Raw genomic sequence first — 18,289 nt, forward strand, 5'->3', positions numbered from 1 at the left:
TCAACTAATAAATGTAAAGTCATAAATGAATATACTTTCAAAGTGTGAATATCACAAACCATGAATCTTTTCTAAGTTATTTCAGGAAAAAAGCAACTTAAAATATCTAAGATATTTGGGGCCGGAGCGATAGCACAGCGGGTAGGGCGTTTGCCTTGCACGTGGCCGACCCGGGTTCGATCCCCGGCATCCCATATGGTCCCCCAAGCACTGCCAGGAGTAATTCCTGAGTGCAGAGCCAGGAGTAACCCCTGAGCATCGCTGGGTGTGACCCAAAAAGCAAAAAAAAAAAAAAAAATCTAAGATATTTAACTTAACATTTTTTTTAATACAGATATGATGCCTCTACTTCATAATTATGTAACAGTTGATACAGACACGCTTCTGTCTGATACCAAGTATCTTGAAATGATATACAGTATGTGCAAAAAGGTAGGTTTTTTAAAATATATTATAACATCACGTGAGATTAATGCTATAAAAAATGTACATAATTCTGGTGCTGCGATATATATGTATATATATATAAACATATACATAGGTATATATATTTTAAATTTATGCTAAAAATATGTAATTCAGGCCCAGTGGTAAAGTATATACCTTGCACATATGAGGATTTCTGGCTCTAGAAAGTATTTAATTGTGAACATACCTGGTACCATGGTGATGGTAATGTATTAGTTTGATAAAAGTTGGTTGAGGGGAGTATACAAAGTTAAATCAGAAGGAAAAGTCATACAGTATGTATGACATGTGCTTGTGCAATTTTATCCTTGTGCACAGTAAAGTTATAAGATTGTTGAACAGGGACCCGGGAGATAGTACGTCCCAAGTTCATATCGCTCTCATCTCCCCTCTTAAGATGTGTACTTTCACAAACCTTTATACTTGGCATATGTATTGGGGCTCCCTTTCCACTCAGGGCTTATCTTGAGGGTGATAATTCTTTCTACCTCCCTCTCCCTTTTTTCTCTGTCTCTGTCTCTCTGTCTCTCTTTATCAAAAACTTCAAATAAAACGGGAAAAAAAATGTAGCGTGGGCTACACCTTGTCATGCTTAAGAATTACTTTGGCTCTGCACTTAGGGCGCACTTAGGGCTCAATCCTGGTAGTGCTCAGGAGACCATATGGGGTCCCAGTAATGGAACATGGGTCAGCATCTGTGTGGAGGGTGACAGCCCTACCTTATTATCTGTATTATCTCTCCACTCCTCCAGTATTGTCTTTTACTACTATTTGTCTTTTGCCTTGCTCTAACTTGATTTAAAATTGTATTATGACATAAATATTCCTGCTCCTTTCGACATTTGAATCTTTTGTTAGCCCGTGTTTTTGTTCTTGTTTAATACTCCTGCCCAGGGATCATTCCTGGTGGTGCCTAGGAAACCATTTATGGTGATGGGGATCAATTGGACATTGTCAGTTACATGGCAAGACAAGCGCTTTGCCTGCTGTACCTCTTAATAGTCATGTTTTTAAAGTGCCTATGGGTTCATCTTTGCTAGACTTTGAATCAAGAAATCAGAAACTTTGGAGAGTATAGGAATATTAGATACATTTTATGAAGAAAATCCTTGCAGCTGTGGATATATGGAGACCAAAGAATAATTATCTATATGGCTATATGGTGTGTGGGAAGACTGCATAATGATGATTTATTTAACCAGTGTTTCTGAGCCAGGGGTGGGGGGCAGGCTGCTGTGCATCAGTCTAGAGGACCAATTGGTAGGAAGAGCAGGAGAGCCACAACAATGAAACAGTGTTGGAGGAGGGGGTGCAAAATTAGGAAAAGATTTAGACATTGAAGACCAAGATACCAGGATGCTGCAGTATAACAAATGAATAGCTTTATCCTCTGAGGTGCTTAGACTATATCCTGTACAGTTAATATTGCAGCCATTTATAAAAACTAGAATATTTTTGTGAGAGGGCACTCCTGGCGGTGTTTGGGACTTATTTCTGGCTCTGAGCTGAGAGATCACTCCTGGTAGTCTTGGGGGACCTACCAGGTGCTGGGGGTTGAACTCAGGTAGCCTGCATGCCCTGCCCTCTGTACTGTTGCTCTGGCCTAATTATAGTCTCTTACAAAATCTAATAAAGACTATGGACATGGGATGTGTATTTTCAGTTAAAGGTTTTTAGATGATATGTAAGTTGAAGATTAAAATATGTATTTCTGTAATCAGGTTCTTACAGGAGTTGCAGGAGAAGATGCAGAGTGTCATGCAGCAAAATTGTTAGAGGTCATCATTTTACAGTGTAAAGGACGTGGTATTGACCAGGTCAGTGAAACAGGGTGATTCATATTGGAGCCTACGGAGGATAAATTTAGGATTATAATTGTGTTATATATTAAGGGTATTTTTTGTGTATTCAAATTTGACTGACTGATATTATTATACTTGTTTCCATCCAAGGTTTTTTAACTTACATTTTTTTAATTTTTTAACTTACATTTTTTAATACTTTTTGTTGTTGTTTTTGGGTCACACCTGCTGTGCTCAGACTTACTCCTGGCTCTATGGTCAAAGATAACTTTTGGCATTGATTCGAGAGACCTTATGGGGTAATCAGGAAAAATCCCTGATTAGTCGAAGGCAAAGCAAGCACTTTACCTACTATACAAACCTCTCTGGCCCTATGGTTTGTTTTAACTATCTTTTGCCACATACACTTGTATAGTAAGTCAATCATAAATTTTTATAACTTTCCAAATAGGCTGAAATTATATTACAGGTGTATGGTATATGATTTTCATAAAATTTTATTTATTTTTTTTAACTGTCCTGTCCAATGAGTTGCTAAATTACCTGAAAAACATTAGTCAACCAAGACAACAAGATAATCATCTCACTCCAGAGAGACAGGCACTCATCTAAAAAAACAACTAGTGTTGTGAAGAATGTGGTGTAGAAGGGACCCTCATTCACTGCTGGTGAGAATATTGACTGGTCCTGCATTTTGGAAGGCAAAATGGACAATACTTAAAAAATTAAGAATCAAGTTTCTATATGTCACAGCAATTCCATTCATGGAAATAATACCGTTACAGCCCCCAAAGCACAGTGCAGAAAAGACATCTGCACTCATGTTCATTGCAGCATTATTCACAATTACTAAGATTTGGAAACATTGCAAGTGTATTTTGATAAAGCTTTTTAGTACATTACACAATGGAATACTACTCAGCCATACAAAAATATGAAAGTCATGCAATTTGCTGCCTTATGGATGAATCTGGAGAGTATCCTGTTGAGTGAAATTTAATCAGAGGGAGAGGAACAGACTCAGAGTGCTTTCTCTCATATGTAGGATATGAAGAAACATTTGGGGAATATCAAATGCTCAAAGCAGTAGAGGCAGGAGTGGAGAGTATATGGTAGGCAGGACAATGGGGGAGGGGGAAAGTGCCTGCCACAGAGACAGGAAGGTAGTGGACACTGGTGAAGGTATTGATGTTGGAACAATGTATACCTTAAACTCAGTCGTGAATATCTTTGTAACTTTGTGATTTTTAGCAATTCATTGGGGAGGGGGCAGGGAATCACTAGGAAGAAATACTGTGAATCCATGACTGATGTTATGTTAAGGTACTGACTCTCAGGTGGACACAATTTCTGAAATTAAATTTCCCAGCAAATTGCATCTTGAATAAGATATGCAGGATTATCTAATAGGGATGAGGTTCAGATGACATTCGTTTGTTAGTATATTTTAGTGGAATAGTTAGCTATTTCTTACAGTTTTGGAATATTTGCTCTTTCTTTACAGTGCATTCCTTTATTTGTGGAAGCAGCTTTAGAGAGACTGACAAGAGAAGTAAAGACAAGTGAACTTCGAACAATGTGCCTGCAAGTTGCCATTGCAGCTTTGTATTATAATCCACATCTACTTCTGAACACCTTAGAAAATCTTCGTTTCCCTAATAATGTTGAACCAGTCACAAATCATTTTATTACTCAGTGGCTTAATGATGTTGACTGTTTCCTGGGGTGAGTGACATGAATTGGACCTTTATTTGGCTTTATAGGGAATTCTCACTGTGAAAAAGGAAGAAAATTATTTTACTGTATATTTTTTAGGCTTCATGACAGAAAGATGTGTGTTCTGGGCCTATGTGCTCTCATTGACATGGAACAAATACCACAAGTTTTAAATCAGGTTTCTGGACAGATCTTGCCAGCTTTTATCCTTTTATTTAATGGATTAAAAAGAGCATATGCCTGCCATGCAGAACATGAGAATGACAGTGATGACGATGATGAAGCTGAAGATGATGATGAAACGGGTAAGGGATTTGTGCAGAAAAAAATTCAGTTACTTATTTATATGGATGTGGGTGAGAGATAGTAAAGAATTAAGGCATTTACATTGCATGTCACTTATCTGGGTTAGATAATCATCTTTGCACATTTCCTTGATCACTGCTGGGTATGACTCAAAGACACCTCCCCTCTCTTCCCCAGAAAAAGAAAACTCATAGGAATTAATGTTTTTAGAAAGCTTTCCTAAAGAAAGTATGGTTGTAATCATGCATATTTATTAATAGAAAAAAATGAAAGTCTACCTTATAAGTAGACAGTGCAAGGCAGAATCTTCAGTTATGGTTCCAATGTGTTTTAGGCACTCACGGTAATCTGTTCTAAAGATCACGGCTGGGTTTCAAGGGCTAATACAGAAATTAAAGTGCTTGCTTTGAAAGACATCCAACCTCGGTTTGATTGCCCAGCCCCACAGTTTCTCTAGTACCACCAGGAGTGGTTCCTGGGCAGAGCTAGTAGTTACCACCGAGCCTTGCTGAGAGGAACCAAATACCACCCCTAAGAGAAAATAAAAATGTAGGGCTGAAGCAATAGTACAACAGGCTAGAATGCTTCCTTTGCCTGTAGGAAGTCTGGGTTTGATCTCTGGCATAAAATGACGGTCACCTATGCACCAATTCGGAATAGCTCCTGTGTGCTGCCAGTTACAGCCCCAAAATCATGAACATTGAGATACACCTTCACAGTAAGAATAATTAAATTTGGCTGATATAATTACCTAAAAGACAGTAAAGACTTCAAGAGCCTAAGTTGATTAGGTGTTGGTTAAGTGAACTTAATGTGAGGGGGCGGAGAGGAAGAACAAAGATCAGGGCGATTTTCCCTGCTTGCAGCTGATCCTGTTTGAACCCCAGTACCACTCAAAGTTCCCTAATCACACCAGGTGATAACTCAAGTCCACCCTCCCAAAAAAGAGTAATAGTAATTAAGTTAGTATGATGCGGATATTGCAAATTTTGGTTTTTCTTTATTCACTAATTTAGCCAGAGGCTTAAATATCAAAAAAAGGGTTTTCTTGGGGGAGGGGTTAGCACAGTAGGGCTTGCACTCACTTTTGAAGCCTTGGGTTGATCCTCAGTCCCCCTACCCCGCTCCCCCAAATATTGTACCAAATTCACTTTATTATTATTATTTGCTTGGATATGGACCATATAGTGAGCACAGAGTTGCTATGTGGTCATTTTTTTTCACACCTGTAGACATTTAGTACTAAAAGCCATCCATGGTTTAGAGCCCGGTGAATATTTGAAAGGGCTGGAGCCTGTACTTGGCTTTTGGAAGCCCTGTTCTTAGCACACAATACTTAGTAACATTGGGAGTAGCTCCTAACAGTCCATGTTTCATTCAAATACTCTTCCCCATCCCGCAAGAGTCACTGTTTTCACAAGCCTCTGTGAGAATTTTTTCTTTTATTTCTTGAAAAGATTTGATTTCAGGGGTTGAAATAATATACTACAGCTTGTCTTGCACTCAGCAAGTTTGTTTCAATTCCCAGCACCACCGATACTAATTCCTGAGTATAGAGCCAGGTGTGGCCCAAAAACCAAAAAATGAAAAGATTGAAATCATTGTAAGTTTGTTGAGTAATACTGTTTCATCACTTGGCAGAAGAATTGGGTAGTGATGAAGATGATATTGATGAAGATGGGCAAGAATATTTAGAGATTCTGGCTAAGCAAGCAGGTGAGGATGGAGATGATGAAGACTGGGAAGAAGATGATGCTGAAGAAACTGCTCTGGAAGGCTATTCCACAATCATTGATGATGAAGATAACCCTGTTGACGAGTATCAGATATTTAAAGCTATATTTCAAAGTAAGTCAACTTACTGTGTGTAATTCCAGATAACTTTATATCTTATTTTTCTGATACAATCTGGTTGTTGGGTTTTTAGTGGGTCTGCTTCGAGGGATTTTTATGTATATGCACACATTATGGATATTCAAGTTTGTTCCAAACCAATGCAGTTTTTTTTTTAAATTAATTAATTAATTAATTTTTTATTGAATCACTGTGAGAACAGTTACAGGGCTTTCAGGATCAAATCTCAGTCATGCATCAATCAAACATCCATCCGTTCACCAGTGCACATGTTCTACCACCAAGAACCCCAGCATGCCCCCCCACCGCCTGTGTGGCAGATGATTTTCATTTTACTCTCTCTTTGCTTTGATTACATTCAATTTTCAGCAGAAACCCACTATTACTATTTGGAGTCTTTGATTACATTCTTTGATTTGATTACAATACCTTGGTTACATTCAATTTTCAGCAGAAAACCACTATTATTATTTGGAGTGTCCCCCCCCCCCCATCAGACCTGTCGAAATGGCATCATAGGTATGTTTTCTATTGTTTATTGTTGATAACAAAGAGCCTATGATGTTGCACGGTCACAAAAGCGGCCGTTCAGTTTTAGGATTCTGGTATTTTATTAACTAAGCCCAGAGCTATTTCTGCCAGCAGCCACTGCATTCCGAGATTGGTTGTGTGCGTCTGGAATCATGGCTGTTTAGGAGCAGTGGAACTGTTCGTAGGTGGTCACTCGGGTTCTCATTTGGGCGGGGAGCAGGGCTGGCTCTGAGAGAGAGAGAGAGAGAGAGAGAGAGAGAGAGAGAGACACACACACACAATTGCGAGATTCCCCATGCGTCCCATCACTGCAGTGGAGCTGTTCGTAGGTGGTCACTCGGGTTCTCATTTGGGCGGGGAGCAGGGCTGGCTCTGAGACAGACAGACAGACACACACACACACACACACACACACACACACACACACATTGCGAGATTCCCCATGTGTCCCATCACTGCAAGCTCCTATCTCTTTGTCCAGTTAACTCTGAAAGGTGGTGGTCACCATGCTGCCGCAAAGGGGAAAAGGCCCAGGGACAGAAACCATTACCCCTCCTGGGGCTGCATGGGGCCATAGCTTAGTTCATACATAGTCCAGGAGTATATCTGCCAGCTGCCGCTGTTTTCGAGATTGGTTTTTGTGCCTCTGGGATAATGACTGCTCAGGGGTGATGGAGCCGTTCGTGAGCAGCTTTTTGTATATCAGCGGACGCGTGATTTGGAGAAATGGTCCCAGTCCCACATACCGGCACCATTTAGTAGCTCAGTGTTGCCGGGATTCCTTCTGGAAAAGGCGGGGTGCCTGCTGGCCCGCAATGCCGTTTCTGTATATGAAAGTTAGGTCTGTGGCTTGCTCTTCACTCCCATGTTTGTGTGTTTCTCTCTCTCTCTCTCTCTCTCTCTCTCTCTCTCTCTCTCTCTCTCTCTCTCATGAGTGCGCACACGCTTTCTCATGGTTCTCTGTTCTAGAATCACTCCTAATAGACTCAGGAGACCATGTCAAGGGCTAGGGCTTGAAACTGCCATGGCCACATACAAGGCAAACACTATACCCAATTCTTTACCCACACATACCTTGAACATATACCTTTCGTGCTTGTCTTTATGTTTCTTTACTTGCCTGCTTCACTGTGTTCTCTTGAAAACTATTTCCTCTGTTTCCTCTTTTCTCCATTCATTTCTTCTCAAAGCCCAGAGCTATAGTAAAGCAGCACTTGTCTTGCAAGAGGCCAACCTACATTCAATCCTCAGCATTCCATATGGTCTCGAGCTCTGCTGGGAGTAACCCCTGAATAGTGTCAGCACCAGGTGTGGACCCCTCCCACCCCCCAAAAAAACCCCACAAACCTCTTGGGGGCTCTAGAAGTTGTACAAGTAGGGCCTAATCTGTGGTTGATCCAGGTTCGACGCAAGGCACCCTATGTGGTCCTGGGGTCAACTGCATTCATGGCAAGCACACTTCCTGCTGCATTCTTTCTATTCTATGGGATTCATGTCTTAGTCTTAAAATCCTATTAATCTTTTTGGGTTTGTTTTTGTTGTTTGGGGGTGGGGTTGGGAAGTAGTGCTCAAGAAGCCTGGGCCTCACTTTTGACCACAGTTGGTTAATCTGGCCAAATGGTACCCCAAAATGTCGAGGTAGTTAGTGGGCTATCTCATTTCGTGCAGTGCCAGGATCGAAATGTGTGTTTTTGCACAAATGCAAAGCATGTGCCTGTGCGTCCTGTTCTAGCCCAATGTTTATTTTTTGGGGTTGTTGTTTTGGTTTTGTTTCATATTTTGTTCTTTTGGTCACATCCAGCCATGCTCAAGACTTAGTCATGGCTCTATGTTCAGGGTTTGTTTCTGGCAGGGCTGGGGGACCATATGGAATGCCAACCAGTGTCTGCATGAAAGCAGACCTACCTGCTGCACTCTTGCATGGGCCCTAAAACATAAATATTAATTTTTGGTTTGTTTTTCATTTGGGGACCATAATTGGTGATGCTTGAGGAACCATGTGAAATTCGGAGGTGGAACCCAAATTGGATTGTGCAAGGCAAGCGTTCTGCTTGATGTATTATCTCTCCAGCCCCCCAAAAGTATTTTTTTAAGTAATAAGATCTGAACACTAAAATAATTCCTTGGTCTGTGTTAACAGGCATGAAAAACATTGATTTCCTTTAGAATTTTTGGGTGACCAGGTACATTGTCAATGAGCTACAATACATTGAAAGGAAGTCTTCCCCCCATCCCCCTTTTTGAGCCACGCCCAATAGTACTCAACTTTTTCCTGGCTTTTTACTCAGGAGTTACTCCTGGCAAGCTCAGGAAACCATAAAAGGTGCCAGGAATCAAACCCAGGTTGGCAGTGTGCAGGGCAAGTGCCCTACCCACTGTACTGTTACTTCAACCCCAGATTTTTTTTTTTTTGAAAGCTGATTGTTTCAATAGTAGACTTTAAATATTAAACTGTATCATGAATAGATGTGCTTTCATCTAAGCTTCTTTTAGGTCACAGTTTAGAATGGTAAATAAAAACCAAGTCACTGTTGGGGCTGGAGTGATAGCACATCGGGTAGGGCATTTGCCTTGCATGCGGCCGACCCGGGTTCAATTCCCAGTATCCCATATGGTCTCTGGAACACTGCCAGGAATGATTCCTGAGTGCAAAGCCAGGAGTAACTCCTGAGCATCTCTGGGTGTGACCCAAAAAGCAAAAATAAAAAATAATAAAACCATAATGCCCAAATAAAATTAAAAAAAAAAAAAAAACCAAGTCACTGTTCACATTAGCTGCTAAGGAGCCTGTCCTTTGAAGCCAGACAACTTTTCCCTATCTACAGTACCATTTCTGGCTCCAAAGCCTGTTTCCTTTTATTGAAAACTTACAGTCATTTTATTAATATTTAACGAGCAGTTTGTTAATGTATGCTTACCAAATCCTTATATCAGACTTTTTAGATCACTTGCAGCTTTTACATCAGCAGTTGCTCCCTCATCTTAAACTTTTATAACTCATGAACCAAACTCTGCTAGCATCATTTTTTTTTTTTCTGTAGCTACTGTACCTTGCTTAATTATCACAGAATTGAAGAGTTAAGACCTTGGTCTGGATTAAGCTTTGGTTTAAGGAAATGTCATGGCTAATTTGATCGTCTGTCCAGAGCACTAACATCCATAAGACAATTTTGCATTTATATGTTCAATAGTGTGGGACGTCTAATTTCCTTAGAGAACTTTTTCTTGGCGTGTTTTCTTTGTTTCACAAGTGACTCATTATTATTGGAGAATATAAAATAGAGTAGAATTTCAAAACGGGAGGTGCAGTAGAGTAAGTAAAATAGAAAAGAACAATTTAGTTTCTCTTATTGCCTTATTTCCTCTTACTTTTTGTCAGCTATACAGAATCGTAATCCTGTTTGGTATCAAGCTCTGACTCATGGTCTTAATGAAGAACAAAGAAAACAATTACAGGATATAGCAACTCTAGCTGATCAAAGAAGAGCAGCCCATGGTATGTTAATTGACCACAATCCCTCTTAAATTCAGTTTATGACTTAGTAGTAGTAGCTTTACGTTTTTATATTAAATAATTTTAACTTGTATAAATTAGTTTTAGGTTAATGAAATGAACTTCTAAAGGAATAAAATGAATTCTGATTTTGGCATTGCTTTTTTGATTGTATATATAGTTGAAGTAGTTGAAGACTACTTCCAGTGTGTGGTAACTATAATAAAGTTGGTTTTGTTCCTGGTGACGATAGTAGAAAGTTCTATAAATATGTATATTAAATAAGCTATTAAATAATCATAATGTCTTCTCATCTCTAAACATTTCAGTATGCATTTTTAAAAAAAACATTTTAGATAATACCGTCTTAAAAGAATTTTGTGCCTAATACCATTTGTCAAACTAATTTCATATTCGAAGATTTGTCCTAATAAGGAAAGCGTATCTTTCAAGTTTTTTTTTTGTTTTTTTTTTTTTTTTTTGCTTTTTGGGTCACACCTGGCGATGCACAGGGGTCACTCCTGGCTCATACACTCAGGAATCACCCCTGGCGGTGCTCAGGGGACCATATGGGATGCTGGGATTTGAACCCGGGTCGGCCGCATGCAAGGCAAATGCCCTACCCGCTCTGCTATCGCACCAGCCCCCTCAAGTATTTTTTATGTTTGAATTTGCTTGAAGATTTATTGGCTTTATTTGGATATTAGATCCTGCTTGATAAGTTTGACTCAAAATGAATTCAAGATCTTTGTTTTTTTAATGGGAAGTGAATGTTGAGTAGCAAGTCTATAATATACATTTAACAGGAGAGTTTGTCTTCCTTACATAATACACTCTTCCCTTGCACACATTTGGAGGGAGAACAAGAGGCCAACTTTGGAACTTGCGCGCTAATACTAGTTGGTAAACTTGTTAATGTCTGTTTCTTCTGTCCTCCAAAATCTTATGATTAAATGCTGTGTTAAACTTTGACATATGTGTTTTCTAGAATCCAAAATGATTGAGAAGCATGGAGGATACAAATTCAGTGCTCCAGTTGTGCCAAGTTCTTTCAATTTTGGAGGCCCGGCACCAGGGATGAATTGAGTTATCACTTTCTTTCCTGCTGTGATTGTAGTGAAGAGCTTGTGTTCCTCCTAGTAGCGGTTCCAGAACTGGTTCATGTTATCTACTCTAAACTAATTGATCAATAGATGGACAAAAAAACCCCAGGAGGTGGGACCTGATCATGCAACTTGGCACTGAAAAAGAAACCAGAGGGATTGGGGGGGCGGGATGGGGGGTATCTTGGGGGAGGGTATTTTCTTTATTTTTGGAAGAAAGTAAGATTCTGACTGAAAGTTCAAGTGACACTGTGGAAATCTGAAATGAGGGGATGTCATGAAGGCAGCTTTTCTTTTTCTGAGGAAAAAATAGGCATGGGCTACAGGACTATTTAAAATGTCTCATTTACAGTATAAGCGTAAAGGTAGATGTAATTTTTACACCTATGAGTATTTGTCTGATTTCTGTCTCTCCCTCACCATTGGAAATCTATTCTTTATATGTAAATAAGATAAGGTAATTGATAGCCTTATTCAGTCTTCATTTTCATTCATCAAAGATTGTTCCTATGTAGATTATTGGACATTTATTGTAGCACTACATAACTGATTAAAAAAATCTGTAAATGAATTAGCACTTTCATATTGAAACAAGCCTGCTAGCCTATGTATAAAATAGCAAAATGTTTGCTGTTTATAAAAAGAAGGGATTTAATGGGGAGGGGGGATGGGTAATTTCAAGTTATTAATTTAAAAATGAACTTAGCAATTTTGTACCTGGTGACTTTGTGGTGCACTCACCTCTTATAGTGACTTGAATTCGGTATGTTAAAAGGGGTTAGTGATATTTCATTGCTGCTAAAAAATGGCAACTCCCTCTGTGTCCTATGTTTTTCTTAAAATTCTCAGTGTACAAGTGGATATTTGGATACAAGACCTTACTGTAAGAAATGAGAAAGGTGGTATTTGAAACATGTAAATTGGATATAAAATTCCTTGAAGAACTTTTTTATAAAGTTAAGTTATATAAAATATATAACTTAAAGAGTTGATCAGAGTATGGCTAAACATCTATATATGCAATCTATTAAAAGAACTTAATTCGGCTATTATGTCTTATTTGATTGCAGTTTTTTTTTCTATAAAATTTCCCCTTCATCGGCCTGTTTTTATCCTGTACCTACAAAATATGTAAAATGCCATTTTTAAATTAGACATTATCTATCCTCCTCCCTCCATTTCCTTTATCCTCCTCATTGATTGTGGTATCTGATCTTAAGCAGATATGCTGAAGGCACATGGTTCCCTCCAAAAACCACTATTGATACCACTGCAAAAAAAAAAAAAAAAAGCCAGTGACAAGGCGGTGTAGGGAGGCTAGCTTGCTTCCCTCTGTCCTGTACTGACTGCATGTTCAAAAATAAGCCTTTATTAATCTTAACATCTATCAGATGAGTCATACATTGGGTTATTTTTTTATATACATATGTACACAAAATATTTCAAATTGAAACATCTCAATGGATTCAAAACTGTTAAGTGCTATTGTCTATAACAGACCAGAAAATTTATAACTGTAAAAATGAAACATGCACATATTGATATTTAAAATGCATAATGAAGAAAACCCATTGGTGTTGTGTTTTTCTTGTATGCCGGTAATTAAGCCACTACTGTTGGCATTGTTTGGTTTTCTATTTTAACACTGAAGGAGTGAAAGTATTTCCTATATTTATGAATTTCCTATGAAAATATTGGCAAAAAAATTAAAATATTGTCTAAAATGTGTGGGTGAAAACTGTTAATCAAGTGTGTTTCTACTCCCCAAGCCCCCAAGTTGGACACCATCTGTATATCTTAGGTTACTTAAGCAGATTTCACTATTATAAAAAAATCAATAAAATTAAAATGAGTTGTATCTATACAACATTGTGTACAAGGGGAGATACTGAATAGTATTAACCATTTTCGTCTTCCTTCACCTTTTACCCTTCTACCTCTTAGTCTACTTTTTTAAATTTCAGACTTCATTGCTCTTTGAATTGATATTTCAGATTTTCACATTGTTACTAAAAAACCATATGTAATAAAGGTTTTAGTTATTCCCATGCACAATATGAAAGTTCTCATTTGCTGAGGTTTTGTTCAAGAAAAGATGTTGGCATGACTTTGAGAACAGTTTTATCTTGTGTCATATTCAAACATCTCCACATACATATTTTTAAATAGAGAATAAAATTAGATTATAGGGCTGGGGAAAAGGCACTTTTGCGTTATACGTAGCTGACCCAGGTTTGATCCCTGGCACCTCATATGGTCTCCCCTGAGTACCATCAGGATTGATCCCTGAGCCGCACAGCCAGGAAACACTTGGGTGTAAAAGTCAAATATGTACCACAGTTGTTTTTTGTGTTTCCTTGAACTTGATATCAAAATTAGTTTCGGATAGATCATGCCTAGATAGACTTTTGACATGTCTAGATAAAGTAAGAATTTTAGGGTAATATTTGTATTGGACATTATTTATAAACCAAATACAATCAATGCACGTAGATTTTATTTTTATTTTTATTTTATTTTTATTTATTTATTTGCTTTTTGGGTCACACCTGGCGATGCACAGGGGTTACTCCTGGATCTGCACTCAGGAATTATCCCTGGCGGTGCTCAGGGGACCATATGGGATGCTGGGAATTGAACCCGGGTCGGTCGCTTGCAAGGCAAACGCCCTACCTGCTGTGCTAGCGCTCCAGCCCCGATTTTTTTTTTTTTTAAAGCACACAGCTCCCATACTTCCACTTCAAAGTTTTCCCTTACATAGCCTATTTTTAAATTTTTTACTTCTAATTCTAATGTTTGGGTTTTTGTATTTGACTGTTAGAAAGCCTAGATTTTTGGGGGGGTATATTTAAGGCACTCATGTATTAGCATTAAATAAAGGCAGTTAATCTGTTTTCTGCAGGTTATAAAATGGTGATACCTTGGGGCCAGAGCAATAGCACAGCGGGTAGGGCGTTTGCCTTGCACGCTGCCGACCCGGGTTCAATTCCCAGCATCCCATATGGTCCCCTGAGCACTGCCAGGGGTAATTCTTGAGTGCAGAGCCAGGAGCAACCCCTGTGCATCGCCGGGTGTGACCCAAAAAGCAAAAAAAAAAAAAAAAAGAAAATTGTCACTGAGAATTGTATTAACATAACTAACCCAGGTCTGTAGCCTTAAGCACTTAGGCATTACATAAGTTTTTGTAGAATAAATAATATATAAAATTAAACTTATAAAAATGTCCATTTTATATAGTTTATAAGTTTTGATGAAGATTGTGACTGCCAGTTTTGATCCTGAATTCTATGCTTTACCCTTGAGGTTGGTTGGCTACTGTTGCAAAATAGCATTTCACACTTTGGTGCATTGTAAAGGAAGGTTATGTATCTGTTTACAATAGAATGTGCTTGGGGGACCATATGGGATGCCGGGGATTGAACCTGGGTCTGCTGTGTGCAAGGCAAACGCCCTACCTGCTGTACTCTCTCTCCGGCCCCTAGAAGGTGCTTTTGATGATACTGTAGTATCTCTGAGATGAAAGTTAACCTAATATCAGGAGGTTGGAAAGGTAGTAAGCTATTTGTCAGATAAGATATTCAAGCTCCTTTTTGTTTTAAATTTTTTATTAGTGAATCACTGTGAGGTACAGTTACAAACTTAAGAACTTTAGTGTTTGTATTTCAGTCATACAGTGATCGTTTACCCATCCCTCCATCAGTGCCCATTCTCCTCTACCGATGATCCTAGTACCCCTTTGAACCACTCCCACCCCATCCCCCACCACCCCATCCTGTCTCTGCGTCAGGGCATTCCCTTTGTTCTCTCTCCTTTTGGGTGTTGTAGTTTTTAATAGAGGTATTGAGTGGCCTTTATGTTCAGTCTATAGTCTACTTTCAGCTCACATCTTTCTTTTTTTTTTTTTCTTGAAGAAGTGGTGAAGTTTTTATTAAATCCACAGAAGTAAAAACCATATTGTGAGAGGGCAGGGGATGGGACCACCAAGAAGTGGGAGCCAGACCACCAAGGGTAAAGGTTGTGAGGGGTATGTTGAAAGGATAGGTAACAGCCAAGATAAGGGGCCGGCTAGGGATACTGGTCAGCTCACATCTTTCAACCCGAATGGGTCCTCCCAACATCCTCTACTTGGTGTTCCAAGAAGGCTCCTTTCTAAGGATCAATGTTCTTTGTATACATTGCTTAGTTAATGTAATCAAGATTTAAGTTCATCTGTAAATTATAAAAGTTAACAGATGATTGAACACAGTACCCTTCTCCACTTAATTCAGCAACACTGTAGGCCTTTCACTTATATGTGTATATTATGTGTTCCAGGAGAACCATGTAGATCAGAGGGAATGAGGAGGGGGAAGGGTACTGCTGGACAGTCTGGGAGAGGGTGGCAGTAGCTTCTAGTATGCTTGCTAAAAGAAGGTAAGTTTCCAATGGAGTGCTAAGTGATCTTTTTCTCCCTGAAAAAAATATATTGCTTGGGACACTAAAACAGAGAAGGCAGCTTGCTTTCAAGCCCATGTTGTCCCCTTGAACACATACTTCGATTGTCTGTTTCTCTGCTTACTTCCACTATTGAGAAAACTGTATTGCCCCCCTTCTATCTTGTCACATCTAAGCAAATTTTGTTTAGTAAAAATTACCACTTACTTGTACACAAAAAAATCTAAAAACAGATGAAGCATATACCCCTTGGCCTTTTAAGGACTATTACTGTAAATAGTGCAGCACATACTGCCACCTCATCAGAGGTCAGCACCCAGAACTTAGATATGACTGTCCATTTTCAAGAGTGGGAGATTGTGAATATTACAGATTGGACTTGTGTGAGTTTATTATTATGGGAGGAACGTCAAGTTTTTTTTTTCTTTGAGTCACACCCAACTATGCACAGGGGTTACTCCTGGCTCTGCACTCAGAAATTACATCTGGTGGTGCTCGGGGGACCATATGGGATGCTGGGAATCGAACCCGGGTCAGCTGTGTGCGAGGCAAACGCCCTACCTGCTGTGCTATGGCTCCAGCCTCTCAAGCAAGCTTTTTATGAGCTTTCAGAATTTTTAAAACACAGGTGGTAATTCTGTTTTCACACATAGATTAAAATTTACTAAATAAAGGCTGCCGTGGTAGGTAGGTAGGGCCAGACCAGGTCTGATCCCCTGCATTCCATGTGGTCCCCCAAGCACTACCAGGAGTAATTCCTGAGTGCAGAGAAAGAAATAACACACCTAAGCATTTTTTTCTCCAGGTAATGAACCCTGTATTTGAATTACTCAAAGCAGGTGACTTTCTTTAGGCTAAATAAAGCATCTTCCCAAAAAGACTTTAAGGTAGTGGACTTAATGAGAGAGAAAACTTGTCTTAGGGCTAGGTAGATTGTGGGAGACCACAACACAGTTCCTTGGCACTACCAGGAGTGATACAGAGCTGGATAGTCCTATTTCATGTTAAAATTTCTTTTGGGGTACCACACCTGGTAGTGCTCAGCGGTAATTTCTGGTTCTGCACTCAGGAATCAATTAAGTGGGGGTGGGGAGGGCCACCATGGTTCCTGGTATCAAAACCAGGAGTGCAAAGCAAAGCATACTGTGGGGCCAGAATAACTGCCTTGCATGCAGCCAACCTAGGTTGGATCCCCAGCATCCCATGGTTCACCAAGCACCACCAGGAGTGATTCCTGAGTGGAGCCCGGAGTAACCCCGAGCATCGCTGTGTGACCCAGAAAGCAAGAAAAACAAAAATAAAAGCAAAGCATACAGCATGTGCAGCCCATTGCTATGATGTTCTACTAGTGCATTTAGGCCAAAGGAAGTAAGAAACAAAAGGCATAAGTGGAGTAACAATCTTTTTTCCTTTCTTTTGGCTTTTTGGGTCACACCTAGCAATGCTTAGGGGTTATTTCTGGCTCTGCACTTAGGAATCACTCTTGCGGTGCTTGAGGGTCTATATGGGTTGCTAGGGATGGAACCCAGATCGGCTGTGTGCAAGGTAAATGTCCAAGCACTGTACTATGGCTCCAGCCCTCTTATACCCTAGAGAATGTACACACTCATACAGGGTCTAGAAATGACTTCTTAGATTCATAGTTGACTGATTTTCAATAATGCTAAAATTATTTAATATGGCAAAGACATCAAATGACTCTGAGATAGTTGGATTTTCACACAAAAACAAGAAGTAAGATTTTTTTTTTTAAATGGAAATTTTATCATTTATTTATTTATTTATTTTGCTTTTTGGGTCACACCCAGCAATGCACAGGGGTCACTCCTGGCTCATGCACTCAGGAATCACCCCTGGGGGTGCTCAGGGGACCATATGGGATGATGGGATTTGAACCCGGGTCGGCCGCGTGCAAGGCAAACGCCCTATCCGCTGTGCTATCACTCCAGCCCCAAGAAGTAAGATTTTTATTTCACAACATACACATTGAATAATTCCGTGATCCAATATTTTCCATCATGTACCAGGTGATGCCAAGGAATAGACCTGGAGCTTCCACAAGCAAAAGCATATACTCAGACTTTGAGTTATCTTCCTGGACTTGCTTCAGTGATTTAAAGATGTCAAATGGGACAAAATAAGTGATAGATGTGATTAAGCAAATTACTTAAGTAAAACACTGAAGTTTTACTTAAATTCAAAAATGAATTGGACTCTGGAATGCTGTAACAGGAAGTTGTCAAACTCCCAAAATGCAGTGATAAAACTGGGAAATATTTAACAAACCACTGGAAAATTACTTTGGCCTGCATATAGCAAGTGGGGCACTTTTCTTGCATACAGACAACCCAGGTTTGGTCCCCAATATCCCACAACATCCATACAACATCCCTCAAGCCCCACCAGGAGTGACCTCAGAGTACAGCCAAGTGTAGCCCCCAAACAAAGGATAACAAGCTTCAAAAGAACACTTCCAGTTAGTTCAAACAATCCAACAGACGGGAGAAACTTAAAATTCTAAGTATATAGGGTTGGGGAACTAGTGTAGCTGGTATGCTGCTTGCCTTGCATGTGACTGACCT

The 18,289-nt window shown here is 39.5% G+C and overlaps 1 protein-coding gene across 2 annotated transcripts in view; it reads left to right on the top strand.

Annotated features, from left to right (window-relative positions):
- The window catches only part of IPO7 (importin 7), a 70,930-nt gene extending 58,086 nt beyond the window's left edge, over positions 1–12,844 (top strand). The window contains exons 19-25 of one of the 2 annotated variants that reach the window (XM_055142435.1): positions 335–432; positions 2,190–2,285; positions 3,775–3,995; positions 4,086–4,291; positions 5,937–6,140; positions 10,057–10,173; positions 11,159–12,844. In XM_055142435.1, the coding sequence (XP_054998410.1) occupies positions 335–432; positions 2,190–2,285; positions 3,775–3,995; positions 4,086–4,291; positions 5,937–6,140; positions 10,057–10,173; positions 11,159–11,256 (1,040 nt within the window). In that variant the 3' untranslated portion in view covers positions 11,257–12,844. Of the gene's footprint in view, positions 1–334; positions 433–2,189; positions 2,286–3,774; positions 3,996–4,085; positions 4,292–5,933; positions 6,141–10,056; positions 10,174–11,158 lie in introns of both variants that reach the window. The other variant, XM_004613612.2, reaches the window with a different exon arrangement.
- The last annotated feature ends 5,445 nt before the right edge of the window (positions 12,845–18,289 follow it).

The sequence above is a fragment of the Sorex araneus genome, chromosome 6, assembly GCF_027595985.1.
Source record: "Sorex araneus isolate mSorAra2 chromosome 6, mSorAra2.pri, whole genome shotgun sequence".
NCBI classification, from domain to species: domain Eukaryota; kingdom Metazoa; phylum Chordata; class Mammalia; order Eulipotyphla; family Soricidae; genus Sorex; species Sorex araneus.